Source organism: Hyaloscypha bicolor, assembly GCF_002865645.1.
Source record: "Hyaloscypha bicolor E unplaced genomic scaffold K444scaffold_92, whole genome shotgun sequence".
Taxonomy (NCBI): domain Eukaryota; kingdom Fungi; phylum Ascomycota; class Leotiomycetes; order Helotiales; family Hyaloscyphaceae; genus Hyaloscypha; species Hyaloscypha bicolor.
The window spans coordinates 306,524-318,905 of record NW_020194594.1 but is presented as its reverse complement, the minus strand read 5'-3'; the positions used below and the strand labels follow the sequence as shown (position 1 = coordinate 318,905).

General features: G+C 44.8%; 4 protein-coding genes across 4 annotated transcripts; 2 read left to right on the top strand and 2 right to left on the bottom strand.

The window, feature by feature from the left end:
* Positions 1-1,974: 1,974 nt before the first annotated feature.
* K444DRAFT_431779 (uncharacterized protein) lies at positions 1,975-2,421 on the bottom strand. Its single transcript, XM_024872772.1, has one exon. It carries the CDS (start codon positions 2,385-2,387, stop codon positions 2,064-2,066), a length of 324 nt encoding a protein of 107 aa, XP_024735298.1. The 5' UTR covers positions 2,388-2,421; the 3' UTR covers positions 1,975-2,063.
* A 188-nt stretch (positions 2,422-2,609) lies between these two features.
* On the top strand, positions 2,610-5,198 carry K444DRAFT_614181 (uncharacterized protein). The gene is made up of 5 exons (XM_024880491.1): positions 2,610-2,921; positions 3,037-3,180; positions 3,235-3,577; positions 3,636-4,611; positions 4,675-5,198. The coding sequence occupies exons 1-5, from the start codon at positions 2,811-2,813 to the stop codon at positions 4,715-4,717; spliced, it is 1,617 nt and encodes a 538-aa protein (XP_024735297.1). The 5' UTR covers positions 2,610-2,810; the 3' UTR covers positions 4,718-5,198.
* A 3,411-nt stretch (positions 5,199-8,609) lies between these two features.
* On the top strand, positions 8,610-9,206 carry K444DRAFT_614179 (uncharacterized protein). Its single transcript, XM_024880490.1, has one exon. It carries the CDS (start codon positions 8,696-8,698, stop codon positions 9,128-9,130), a length of 435 nt encoding a protein of 144 aa, XP_024735296.1. The 5' UTR covers positions 8,610-8,695; the 3' UTR covers positions 9,131-9,206.
* A 1,061-nt stretch (positions 9,207-10,267) lies between these two features.
* On the bottom strand, positions 10,268-11,765 carry K444DRAFT_653466 (NAD(P)-binding protein). Its single transcript, XM_024885883.1, has 3 exons — positions 11,683-11,765; positions 11,259-11,633; positions 10,268-11,199 (listed from the first exon to the last, which is right to left on the bottom strand). Exons 1-3 carry the CDS (start codon positions 11,750-11,752, stop codon positions 10,535-10,537), a joined length of 1,110 nt encoding a protein of 369 aa, XP_024735295.1. The 5' UTR covers positions 11,753-11,765; the 3' UTR covers positions 10,268-10,534.
* Positions 11,766-12,382: the final 617 nt, after the last annotated feature.

Here is a 12,382-nt window from a genome sequence, read left to right as displayed (position 1 = left end):
TCCGACTTGAACGAGGATGCCAAGGTCAACGGAGACATCGATAAATCCAAGGCTGAGGAGCTCTACTACCACTTTCTGATCCAGTACTTCCCCGACTGTCCCCTGATTTCGGTTCTCAAAGAACGATATTTCCATCCGAGCGTGCTTGGCAGGCTCGGCAAAAATACCAGTATCGATAGTATCGATACTTGCCCCATATTTTAATTATTATTTAATTATTCTTATTTGCTATTATATTATATAACTTAAAAATTAAAGATTTGTAAGTATTAAGAATGCTAATAATTTGGTTTAAATCAATGTATAAAATAACTAAGTTTTTAATTAAAATATTAAAATATATTAAAATTGTGATTTTTCGAGTTTTGCGATCCCGATAAGCTTATCGCTAATTGTTTAGCGTGCAGTCCCTAAATTTTAGGTAGTTTATCGCTAAATTTATAGGCTAGAGGCCCCTAAATTTTCGCGCAAATTTAGCGATAAGGTATCGATACTAAAATTTCTGGTATTTTTGCCGAGCCTGGTGCTTGGCATCGGAACAAATCTGTTGATAAATGAGGGAGGAAGTCTAATCTGGCCGCCATCGTCTGAATTGCCTTGTCAACAAGTCAGGTCGGGCGACAGATATCAGACGGTCCAACCAAGGAGTGGTGTATCAGAACACTTCGAAGAATCTTCTACAAAGAAAGAGTTCACGTCTGAGTGGCCTCTCCGACGCTTCGGCTCGGAGGAAAGCTATCGGACGGTTCACAGGAGGAGCGAAGAGTCAGGGCACTCTGAAGAATCCACGTCAGACATGAGCGAGTCGGCCGGCATCGTAGACTCCCCTGTTGTAAGAATCACTCCCAACGAACTCGAGCAGCTGCAATGGCTAGACGAGAAGAAAGCAGAGATGAATGTCAACATCAACGTACAATCCAGGGAGATCAAAGCCGATGTTAATGTACAATCCAATGAGGTGTTCAGTTTTGGAGGAGATATGGCTATCGATACTCCCATGGCTGTCAACCTGGGAATCCCGCAGGACCGCCAATCGCGACCGAAAAGAAAATCCTCATCTGATAATACCCCTATGCTCCTCGGCTCCTATGGTGCAGCCCAACGATCTCCCAAGAGAGCCAAGAGCGATTCCGATGGCACACCCACCAAGAACGAGTCTGTTGACGAGGAAATGTTGGAAATGCTCAACAGAATGAGAAACTGTACTGATACATCTATGGCCGATTGTCCTTTAGTATGCTCTTTCCTTCTTCCTTAATGTCCCATTACCTCGTAGTACACTGATACATCCGTAGAGCGAAGCCGATGTACTAACAGCGCCCGGTGGTCCGGGTGACAATTCACATCTTACCCTAAAGGGAAAATGCCAAGAACAAATACCAGTCTGGCTCTCACCAAGTCACAACCCTTTTCTCACCCTGAAGGAAAAGCGCGAAGAAAAGATTCCAGTCTGGCTCTCGCTTGTGAAAGCAGTCAACAATGCCAGAGACGAATTACAAGGCGATGATTTGGAGTTGTTCGAGCGATTAATTGCAAAGCGAAACACACCCGTCGAAGCAGATGAGTTGATCCAGAAGTGGAGAGATGGCGAGTTGGGTATTTTCGAGAAATTGAGAGCGGAAGCAGCCAAGCCATTTAGCTGGAAGGAATGGGCTGAGCAAAAGAACGGGTCCTACCTCCTGATGAGTGATATTCGGGGGCTTTCTGCATAGGTGGCTAATAAGCGTCATCGTTGTGGTAGTAGGCACTGATGTGAATACGGCTTGTGGAAGTATTGATTGCCGTGAGCATGCATTGTTAGGGGGAAGGGACTTCGCTTCTCTTCGCCCAAATACAAACTTTTTCTCTGCAGTTGTAACATACTGTGACCTTTTTGTAATTGCCATCCTATTAGAAAGCGGTTTAGAATGTTTCAGAGTAGTAGCTCTTGGTGCGAATCTTACTAATAGTTTGAACTGTTTGAAGATACCGAGCCGACATCAATAGTAGGAAGCTTTCTAGGACGTTAGCTCCGCAGTCCACCACCTCTCACACTCTGTGCCTACGTTCTCTTCAAGGCACTGCTAGACCTCCCAACATGAATTGCGACCCGCGCTTCCGATCCGGTCTTTGAACCCTTTCTGCCTGTTTCCAAGTAGCCCTAGCAGCTGTTGGCACCCCATCCTGTATACCCGTAATACCCTGTATGCTCCGAGTGCTGTGGCCACCTGCTTTTTTGGGAAGAGCGGGCCTTTGGGTATTGGGGGTATCGAGGGGTGGGTTCGCCAAGAGAGACTTGTTTCACCGGACTTGGGTTGTGTTCGTACGATTTGGGGCTTGAGACTCTTTGAGGACAGGTGGTTAATCGAAGCTGTGGAGAAAGGGTGACGCGGAGTAGGGAATGACATCCTTTCTAATAAGAAGTGAGCTCGTGAAATGCTCGAATAACGGCCTAAATATCGACAAGGTGACTTTTCTTACCGATTAGGTATAGTGCCACCAGCCGCCTAAGACGCGAGGCTCAGGCGCGTCTGAGTGCCACGTGCCATCTAATTTTAGTGTTCGCCTTACTCGTTAGTGCCCGATGATGCTAAAGAAAAATCTCGATCGGTTTCAGCTTTCACAATCTTCTTAATCTTCGGTCAAACCATCCTTCATTCAACCACGCTGAGGTTCCGCAAAGAGAAAATATCGCTGTGATCGTATAGCACCAGGACTTTCAGCAGTTCTAGGTAGCTTCGTATCTGGGCGCATCCTTAGTTTTGCCTCCCAACCAAACAGGGCTGCAGCCATCTCCAACATCGCTCATTACGCCAACGACATCCAGTATCATGAGTAACAATTCGCTTTCGCAGTTTGCCTCGGCCGCCTCGCTCAAGGAACTAAATGCTCGCTTTGCACAATTAGCTAAGCAAGATGAAGAGAGATCTGAACTCACATCTGTAAGGTGTCCCTAACCACTGAAGCCTGGTCAAGTCGGTATTTATCGCGAAAAATAATGGAAACAAATCCTATAGCACAAATTTTGGGCTTCCTTGTTAACCATGTGTTGTGTAGGGCGTGTTAAAGAGACTTTATAGCTATGAAATGGAAATTCATAGACTTGAGTTGGATCTAGAAGACCAGACGAAATCACGCATGACATACCAGCAAGACGCCCGCAAACTAGAAGGAGAGAAGAGGGAGATTGAGCAACTGATTGTGATCCTCCATTTCCTGTCAACTTGGTTCTAACAGCGGCTAATGTCACCCCAGAATAAAGACCCCTACGTTGTCGTCCTTGTAGACGGCGATGGCTCTAAGTTCCTGGATAGTCTCCTTCAAGACCCAGTCTCAGGTGCTGATAAAGCCGCCCAGAGACTGATACAAGGGATTAAAGATTATCTGAAGGATACGCCTTTAGGCGCCGTGGAGCTTCCTATCCTGGTTCGCGTTTTCGCTAATCTAAACGACCTGGCGAGGTCACTTCGCCTTTCCAACATCATCGAGTCGGCCGACGACATGCGCACGTTTGCCGAGCAATTTACCAATAGCCGTGCTGAGTTCGACTTTATTAATGTTGGACGTGGTAAGGAGAATGCCGATTCTAAGATGAGAAGTGAGTTTCCAGTTGCTCAAACCCGCGCGCTAGTTCGTTTAAACTCACCGACCGACAGAAATGTTCAAACATTTCTTGAAGAACTTTCAGTGCAAGAAGATTTTCTTCGCTGGCTGCCATGACAATGGCTATCTCCATGAGCTTAGGGAGCACGTAGGAGATCCAGATGCCAAGGAGCGTATTGTCCTTCTGGAGACCACACCAGCGGAGCCAGGGTTTGTGGTCCTGGGCTTTCCTATGATACGCCTCGACACTGTCTTTCGTTCTGAGCCTCTTGGGAACGAGAAAAAGTACACGTATCCGAATCGCCCATTGCCTAGTCAATCCGGTCATTCGTCATTGCTGCTCGAAAAGTCGACCGTCGACGGAGGCTCGCGGGGGCCACTTGAGCCATCACGTATACATCAGCCCCCGGCGTCTCTGGTGACAATAGCTCCGTCCGAGGGCACCGCCTCGCCGTCTCCAACGCTACTGGCTGCATCACTGGCCGCTTCCTCAGCGCAGCCACCAACTCCTACCGCGAGCGTCTCCACTTCCGGCAATGGCGGCATTTCTATAAAGTATCCTTCCAGCTATGCCGCGGCTGGTAGTGCCAGTGGACACCAAAATATCAACGTCCAAGCTGCAAAAACCAAGAACCCCAAGACTATTGAATATAACAAGTATAACCATCGTCTTGATCCACCAATTAAAGTTCCGAGCTTTAATAATAATCCTTCCCAGGCGACTTACAAGGCGAAGGCGGATAGGATCAAGCCAAACGCCTTTTGCAACCACTACTATTTAGCTGGCAAGTGCAAATGGGGAGATGAATGCGAAAGGGACCACAGCACAAAACTCACACCCGGAGAGATCGCCATCCACCGCTACAAGGCGCGCACGAGCGTGTGCCCTGCAGGCCCGTCATGCGACGATTATAGCTGCTGCCTTAGCCACCATTGCCTTCACGATCCACAGTGCACTCGCAGTGACTGCAAGTTCAAGAATACAAGATATGGGGACTTGCATTTGTCTAAGGAAGATCTGGTTCCAGCGTGAGTTGTGCACTTGACCGTGAACACTCCTTGAGCAATTCTGACGCTAATGTTTCCGCACAGAACACGGTGGACAGAGGGCATTTCTTTTCCAACGACTCTATAGATAAGAGCAGAGGCAAAGAACACGCCCGAACCACATGAATATCTAGAACAATTTGCTCTAGTTAAACCTAAATCTTATAGTGGTAATCAATTGGTTTTTCCAGCGTTTCAACAACGATATGGCAAGGATGTGGTCTCAGAGCTGGATGTCATCTTCAACTGCTGGCATCTCTAATCTGTTGAATATTGTTTTAGTTTGGCGCAAGCAACATATCCTGAGGGACAGGGTGTCCTGTCATAGTCTAAATTCGAGCGTCTCGTAGCAAAAATTTCAGTTACAGACTCAGACGATGACTTCTACTCCCATGGCTTTTGTCTTCACAGTGATGCGCCCAGGTAACTGGATCAGATCTATACGATTTCTGTAGTTCGCCGCCGAGTCGGTCAGCATATCATTGGACGTATGTAGCTTATCTTTGTCTCGCATTATTTACTAAAATAGGATAAATGAGTAGATACCCTGGAGTTTATACGTATTGCTTCTTGCGGCACTATCTAATTCATTGATAACTGACCCGCTACTGGGCTTCCTTTACAATGCAGTACTCTTACATAGGATCCGTTGCATCGTCTCCTGGGATTTTGCATCTTTGATTCTTTGCTCTCTGGTTATTGTTCACAAAGGTAGTCCAGCTCGTGCCACGTTCCGTCCAGGTGTGACTGATCGACCGATCCCAAACCCGAAGTTGCCCCCTTCACGTGCCATTTGGGTAGTGTAACCCTTCGTAAGCCCAATCGAAAACACCCTGTCAATATTCTCTGTAAGGCTAGCATTGCCATTTGTTAGGCACCCACGCACAAAGATAGTGACACTGCTTAGCGAAACCCTTGAACTACGTACACGTGTTATTGCCTGAGCCTCGCATGGCTCTAGGCAACCGTACGAATTCTTGCCTGTGCCTTGATATTGTCCAAGAAGCCAGACATGACGCAGCACTAGCGCCAATTTTTATCTCGCTCTTCGATCCTCGTTGCTCGCCCTTGGTTCCTTGCTTCTATCTATTTTAAGACCAGGACCGAAACACAATGAAAAACTATAGTCAAAGACCACATCGGAAGACAAGGGCAGCTTGTCTTCAGTGCAGGCAGAAGAGAATTGAAGTATGCTTCAATGGAATTGCAACGAATTTTGGGCTCTAATGGCTTCTCAGACTCCCACATTTACTTTGCCCTTATTTTTGCTAGTCTCAATTATACCATGCATATAACTAATTGTTAGCAATTTAACCCCCGTTCACCTGCAAATTGATGGTCGGAGCGAACAGTGCGATGAACAAAAGACGTCATGTATCCATTGCACAAGATACGAGACGCAATGCATCCACAACACGCCGAAAGGCTACAACCCAAAGCCCACTTCTGCCAAGGACTTGAACCACTCTCAGGATAGCTTGCCGGAAAAGGGGCCATTGCCCTCCAGTACTTTCGACCCGGACTCAGAGCTGAAGTGGAAAGCTCTTGAACTGTTCCATCACTTCACCATGTCCACATCAGCAACTGTCGCACGCAAACCTGGCCAAAAACAAATGTGGAGTGTTGTCTAAGTCTGGCAGTCGCGAGCAACTCCTCATCGATGTTTCGCGGTAGCAGCAAATCGCACTTCAAGATACCGCTCAATTCTGTGTAACACCGACAAAGGTAGCTGTAAGGCAATATTTGCCTTTTCTGCTCTGGCCATATGTTATGCTTTTGGCTCTCCCCAATCGGTGGAGGACTCCCTTCTTGCCGGAACAGACAGCACGCGAGCTGTGCCTGACTGGCTATACTTCTTGAGGGGAACGTACACTTGGTTCCAACTTCATGGAGTGGATTCAAAATGGTTCCATGACCGCCTTCGTCGAGCCAGTCAACAGGAAAGACAGCGTACCAGATGGTTCAGATGGTGGACAGCTTCCCAGACTTGTGCCATTACTGGAATCACTTCCAAGTGACAGCACCGGAGGTTGATATAACAGCAAGATATACTTGGCGGCATTATAGGGCCTTCGAACATTATTCTCAAACTCAGGTTAATAAACTTTCGTTGGAAAATCCAAAAAAAAACTGTGTGATATGGGCATCCTTCGACTGGCCCATCCATGTCAAAGAAGACTTCACCAGACTTCTGAATGAACGAGAACAGAGGGCCCTGATACTGCTCGCACATCATTCTGTGCTTTTGAAGAGAGAGGAGGTGTTCTGGTACTTGGATGGACATTCTCGTCGATTACTTTCGACAATCGAAGTGACGCCGCATGGAGATATGAAGAGGCGAATTGAATGGCAGTGCATTGAGATACGGGAAGATCAAGTGATGTAAGAATCATGGAATTTTGTCGTGCAAAACTAGTCTCCTGTCAATGGTATCATGAAGCATGCTACATGAATCCTGGCTTCTGACTGGCGTCGATTTTTCGCAGGTGCCAATGCTCGTCATTACCCATAAGAATAGCCTTCATCAGGTTTCTTGTCCAAAGGCGCCGAACCAGAATCTCGTCAAATAAACTCACTTGTAAAAACATCAGATTTTCGACTAAAAATTGTCTTTTGCACCTCTTTTAACGATTTTACCCCCCTGTATCTTAACTAAACTGCGCCTAAAACATAAGTCGTTTTATGTTTGAAGTCTTTTTACTTAAATAATTATTTCTAGCTATCTTTTATTAGAATTAGAGAAGTAGTAAAGAAGTTAAAGAAAAATCTAAGTTTTAGTATTTCTTGCCTTATAAAGAAAACTACATTTATATATAAATTTTATTGAAAATTTAATAATATTAAAAAAATATTTATTTTATATAAGATTTCTAGTATTAATAAGTATAAAATTGCTTATTAATTTTTCTCAAGGCTAAGATTATAAAAATGTAAAGTATTAACGACTTTTATGTATAAATTTATTCTTTCTAAGCCCCTTACTAACTTGCGCTTACTAACCCTTGAGTTTTAAGGTCCGTATATCTCTCTTAAAAATAATCTAGGTCAAGCAAAAAGTAATTCAAATTAATCGCACGGTGTAGTACTTCTTATATATAAGAGGGATTTGTAAGCTAAGTATATAGTGAGTGAGTTATAAAGGAGGTAATTCTAAGAGGCGCGTTAATGGGAAAAAGTGTGAGTGCGATTTTTATTACGAAAATTTGATATTTTTACAAGTGGCTTTAATCGTGGACAGCTTCTTGCTAAAGCCGTGGTGGCCTGATACGATTTTTTCTGCAAGTTTTCGGCGTCAAAGCTCCAACGGAGAGCTGAATCCTTCGCCCGGATTACACCGTGGCCTGTCGCACCTTCGTGTAACCCAATCGCAGGTTTTCACTTGTCACGCTTCACGTCTCACCTGCATTGAGAGTCATCATGCTACCTAGATGGCTGTCCAATACCTCGTGTTAGATTCTGCTCGGCGACTTTCAACACGCCGGACGGAGAAGACTAATGGCGAGAACCAAGCTGCATCAAGCCGAAATCGTCTGAAGGTGGCTTCGTGGCGCTGGATTGCGTCCAGTTAGCCGCCTCGTTGTGGTCATACCTCCTGACGTGTTGTTTTCAGCTCTTTGCTCAGCAGTGCCACATTCAGAATTACCTTATTTTTTTCATACACCACACTTTGTAATACGTACCGCCAATACGTTACGGCTATTCTGTAATACGTATGAGATCCTTATTGCTCATGACGAGTAACTATGTCCAGTGATACTATACGGAGCTCGTGCCGTGGCCCTCAGTATCAGCCACCATAATAGTGGCATTCACTAAACGTGTCAATGGTGCTCAGTGGCACACCAAATATGTGCTGAGGATAGCGCTGATGCGCCGTGTTCTACTTCAGCCCCTCTAGGAGTCATTCTCTGGTTAGAAAAAGTATAAAAGGAGCAAAGTTGCCAAGCAAAAAGGATTTCGCTGTTCATCTCACCCACGAAATCCGGAACTTGGTCACATTTTTAGAAAAATTATCCTGCCAAATAACTTCATCTTCCAACACGAGACATAGTTCTTTCGCTCCACCATGTCTATCAAACAAGCAGCATGGACCCACGGTCTTGGTGTAGAGCTTGAATCTAGCTCCTGGTCTGCCCTCCGCCAAGGTTTCTACACCACTGTGAGTCCGTCGAATGAATCCACCTTTGGTTGGGTGCACTTCGTGATTCCCACGCCCGTCATCGTTGACGGCACTCGTCTCAAAGCCGAATCGGCAATGATCCGCTTCTCGACCGGTTCAACGGCCAAGATTACCAACTTCCATGTCTATGATGGCGAGGTGAAGATTGCAGAGTACGATGGGTTGGCTCTGGCCGGAAGCCTGCAGTTTGTGAGAGAGGCGGTGCCGAACAATCATCAGGTGTTGTGGGGGACGGCGATTAGTCTGGGGGTGCAGTTTTCTGGAATGGGTCCGAACGATTATGTTCAATTTATTTCGGCGGGGATTGATTTTTATGTTTAGACGAAGCACGGGTTGAGATAAAGTCATTTGCGAAATATGTTCTATCTTTACATTTCTTCCTCCTCTTCCCTCCCGGGCTTCCTGACGTCTTATTGTTGAACCTCTTGTTAGTTAGAGGCTCGAGGACTTCGACTAATCAGAGGGCTTCGTTCATATTGTTCCTTATATTTGTCCTTTATGTGAATTTATCGAAGTTTGAGTCCTGCTGATAAGAAGAGGTTCTGCTTTTTTTTTGGTTATCAAAGCTCGACTCCAAACAAGAAGGTGGTTATGAAGTTGTGACTTTATAAGCGAATCCGAGGGCCAATGCGTGTATTTGAAGTAACAAAGAGCTCAGTACTCCTGATTTGAAGGGATAGGGTCATATGTATGAGCCGATGGTTATTGTTGGTCAAGAGGAGGAGAGGGGTAAGACCAGTTCAATACCGTCGCACCCAAACCTTAACCCCTGGCACAACCCCGTCCGCGAACTTTTGATCCGAGATCGACTGATGTCTCCCTGTCTATCCATCTTAAAAATACCACGGTGGTCAGAATACCAAGACTGCTTAAGTTCGGTTCACCAATGCCTATTTAAGGCTTGGCATTACACAGTTCGGTTAATGAAAGCAAAGTTCACTGACCGAACAAAAAGATATTACTGGTAGCTCACATATTCACATGCCGAAGTAGCTTTTAAATGTCTTTGATAACTAATCCCGCTTGTAAGATGCATATATAGAACCTGCACCCGAGATTCTCTCTGTCACATTTCCCTTAGAGTCGCCCTTTTCTCTTTACCGACCACTAGTACGGAATCTTCCTTACCAATGTCTCTCCCACCACCAAGATGTGGTTCTTGTAGCAGAGCCTAACCCTCGTCGCCCCTTTTGCCCTGTCAACAGCTCAAGGATGTGTCCAATTTGGAAGGAACATCCACTTCTCCGACTATCCCGTTGCAGTTATCGATGCCACCCTAGTAGATGACGGCTAACTCATATGCCAGGTAGACGGATATGTCGTGAATCAGCACGTGGAATCCTTCATCTGGCTTTAGTGCGAGAGCGGCTTCTCAGCCACATTGTCGTGGATGAATTCGAATCCGGTTGCTTATTCAACTCACTGGTTTGAAGGAACGTTTACAACGAATGCATAACGGAGGGATAGATTTTGGGTGTATATTGCTGAACCGTATGGCTAGGTCGGTAAGGTATGCCGCCCCTTCCCCCATTTTGCATTCTTCATCTTCGGCCATTAATCTAACGAAGACGCTTCGGCTACTAGTTGATGAGTGCGATGTGGGCTGTTTGGATGAGTAACTTCCATTCGAAATCGGGTCGGACAATTGCCGCAATTAAGCATCAATCTCAGTACATTACCTCATCTAAATGTTCAGCAATTACCCGCTCAACACAAAAATGAAGTTCACCTTTGTTCATCTTGCGGATACACAACCCCGCCCTGCTTTCTAATTCCATCCATTACCCTCATCATCCGAACCGTCTCCTTCAACGGCATAATGAGATTTTCCTTCCTTCCCTCTAACACATCTTTCGCCACACTATCAGCCTCAAAACGAAACCCCATCGCCTCATGATCGTAATTCATCACCCTCTCTTCCTCTCCTTCAACTTGAATCTTCACTTTCTTTGGCAAACTGCATCCAGGCCCACTGACTGTAATCACTCCTTTACTCCCTTCAACCTTGAGAAACTCTTCTGTTCCTTTGGCTCTCAAACTGGCTGTCAAAACCCCAACCCTATTCGTTTCAGGATATTTCATCACAACGACGTCCTCATGGTCAACCCCATCTATCACAACCATGGTGGATGAAACCTCCGGGGTCGAGGCAGATGAGCCCACGGACCCGTCGAGGACTATGTTCGACCACATTAATGGGTAGACACCGATATCGAGCAGTGCTCCACCACCGAGATTAATGTCTTTGTATCTGTGGGTAGCCGGTAGGTTTTCCATGTCCTTTTGAAGACTGAAATCGCAGGTCATGCGGTGGATGTCGCCTATGATTTTATCCTCATGCAACATTTTCTTCAAATCCAGGACCAAGGGGAAGAAGCGCGTCCATACAGCTTTTGCTTTTTAGCTTTGGAAACATTAAAGGGGGAAAGTTCAGGGCAATTGGAGGTACCTTCCATGATATAAACCCCCTTGACTTTTGCAGCAGCAATCACTTCTTCCGCTTCAGCAGCGTTGATGGTAAATGGCTTCTCACACAGTACATGCTTTCCTGCAGCTATGGCGGCGAGACATTGTTCTTTGTGATAGGAATGAGGAGTGCCGATATAAACAATATCAACTTCTGGGTCGATGTAGACATCACTATAACTTGTGTAGATCTTCGGTTTACCAGAATCTGGGGCGCCAGATGGGAAGAGGGTAGAGATAAAGCTGGCTCCTTTCACTTCTAAGGAGGTCCCTAGAGCGGCGATTTTGTGCCGTACGGGGGTGGAGGAACGGGGGTTGAGGAGGTCGGCGGCGAAACGGGTGGACACCCAGCCGGTCCCTGAAGGTGCTGTTAGAGGTTGATAGTGAAGGGGTAAGGGAGGAGGTACCCAGAATTCCCCAACGGACTGAAAGGAGAGGAATTGCCTCCATCTTTCGGTGAAGCGATTTGCCTTGCATGGGATGGACGAAGAGGTAAAGGCGAGAAAGAAATGGGAATTCAAAGGTGGGGAAACGAGGGGTAAATCCACCCCACCTGTCAGTTTCTATGCACGTGATTCTCCCCTTTTGATTAGCTCAATTGCAGAGGCATATAAATCATCCGCTGAACCGCACTTCTTATACTTTAGACATCCCAATTTATATTAACTTTATACTAATATTTTAAAGCTTAATTATATGCCAAATACTGCCTTAATTATATAACTATCAGTTATAAGCTTAGCTATATAATTATTTTATACTGGCTTTTATTATAATTTTATATTTAAAGTATATTTTATTATTTTAATATATTATATTTATTAATAATCTAGATTCTCTGGGTTTCTTTTAATATTTGACTTATATATTAAAATAATATTTATATTATATACTTTAATATTATATATTTTAATATTATATTTACTATAATTGCTTTTATTTTAATTATTTTTAATAAGAACTTAAATTATATTTTATAAATTAAAGTTATTAAAATAATTATTAAAAATATTAGCTTTAGGCTTATATTAATTTATTTACTTTAATTATTTAATAACTTATATTTATTTTATTTATAAAGCTTATTCCAGTATTTATTAAATTAAT

Bases quoted from the DNA above. Each gene is read 5' to 3' on its own strand.
- K444DRAFT_431779 (XM_024872772.1), bottom strand. From the start codon at position 2,387: ATGTCATTCCCTACTCCGCGTCACCCTTTCTCCACAGCTTCGATTAAC.
- K444DRAFT_614181 (XM_024880491.1), top strand. From the start codon at position 2,811: ATGAGTAACAATTCGCTTTCGCAGTTTGCCTCGGCCGCCTCGCTCAAG. The intron at 2,922-3,036 runs GTAAGGTGTCCC...TGTGTTGTGTAG, and splicing joins AGAGATCTGAACTCACATCT to GGCGTGTTAAAGAGACTTTA. The intron at 3,578-3,635 runs GTGAGTTTCCAG...ACCGACCGACAG, and splicing joins TGCCGATTCTAAGATGAGAA to AAATGTTCAAACATTTCTTG.
- K444DRAFT_614179 (XM_024880490.1), top strand. From the start codon at position 8,696: ATGTCTATCAAACAAGCAGCATGGACCCACGGTCTTGGTGTAGAGCTT.
- K444DRAFT_653466 (XM_024885883.1), bottom strand. From the start codon at position 11,752: ATGCAAGGCAAATCGCTTCACCGAAAGATGGAGGCAATTCCTCTCCTT. The intron at 11,634-11,682 runs GTACCTCCTCCC...CAGCACCTTCAG, and splicing joins AGTCCGTTGGGGAATTCTGG to GGACCGGCTGGGTGTCCACC. The intron at 11,200-11,258 runs GTACCTCCAATT...AAAAAGCAAAAG, and splicing joins GGGGGTTTATATCATGGAAG to CTGTATGGACGCGCTTCTTC.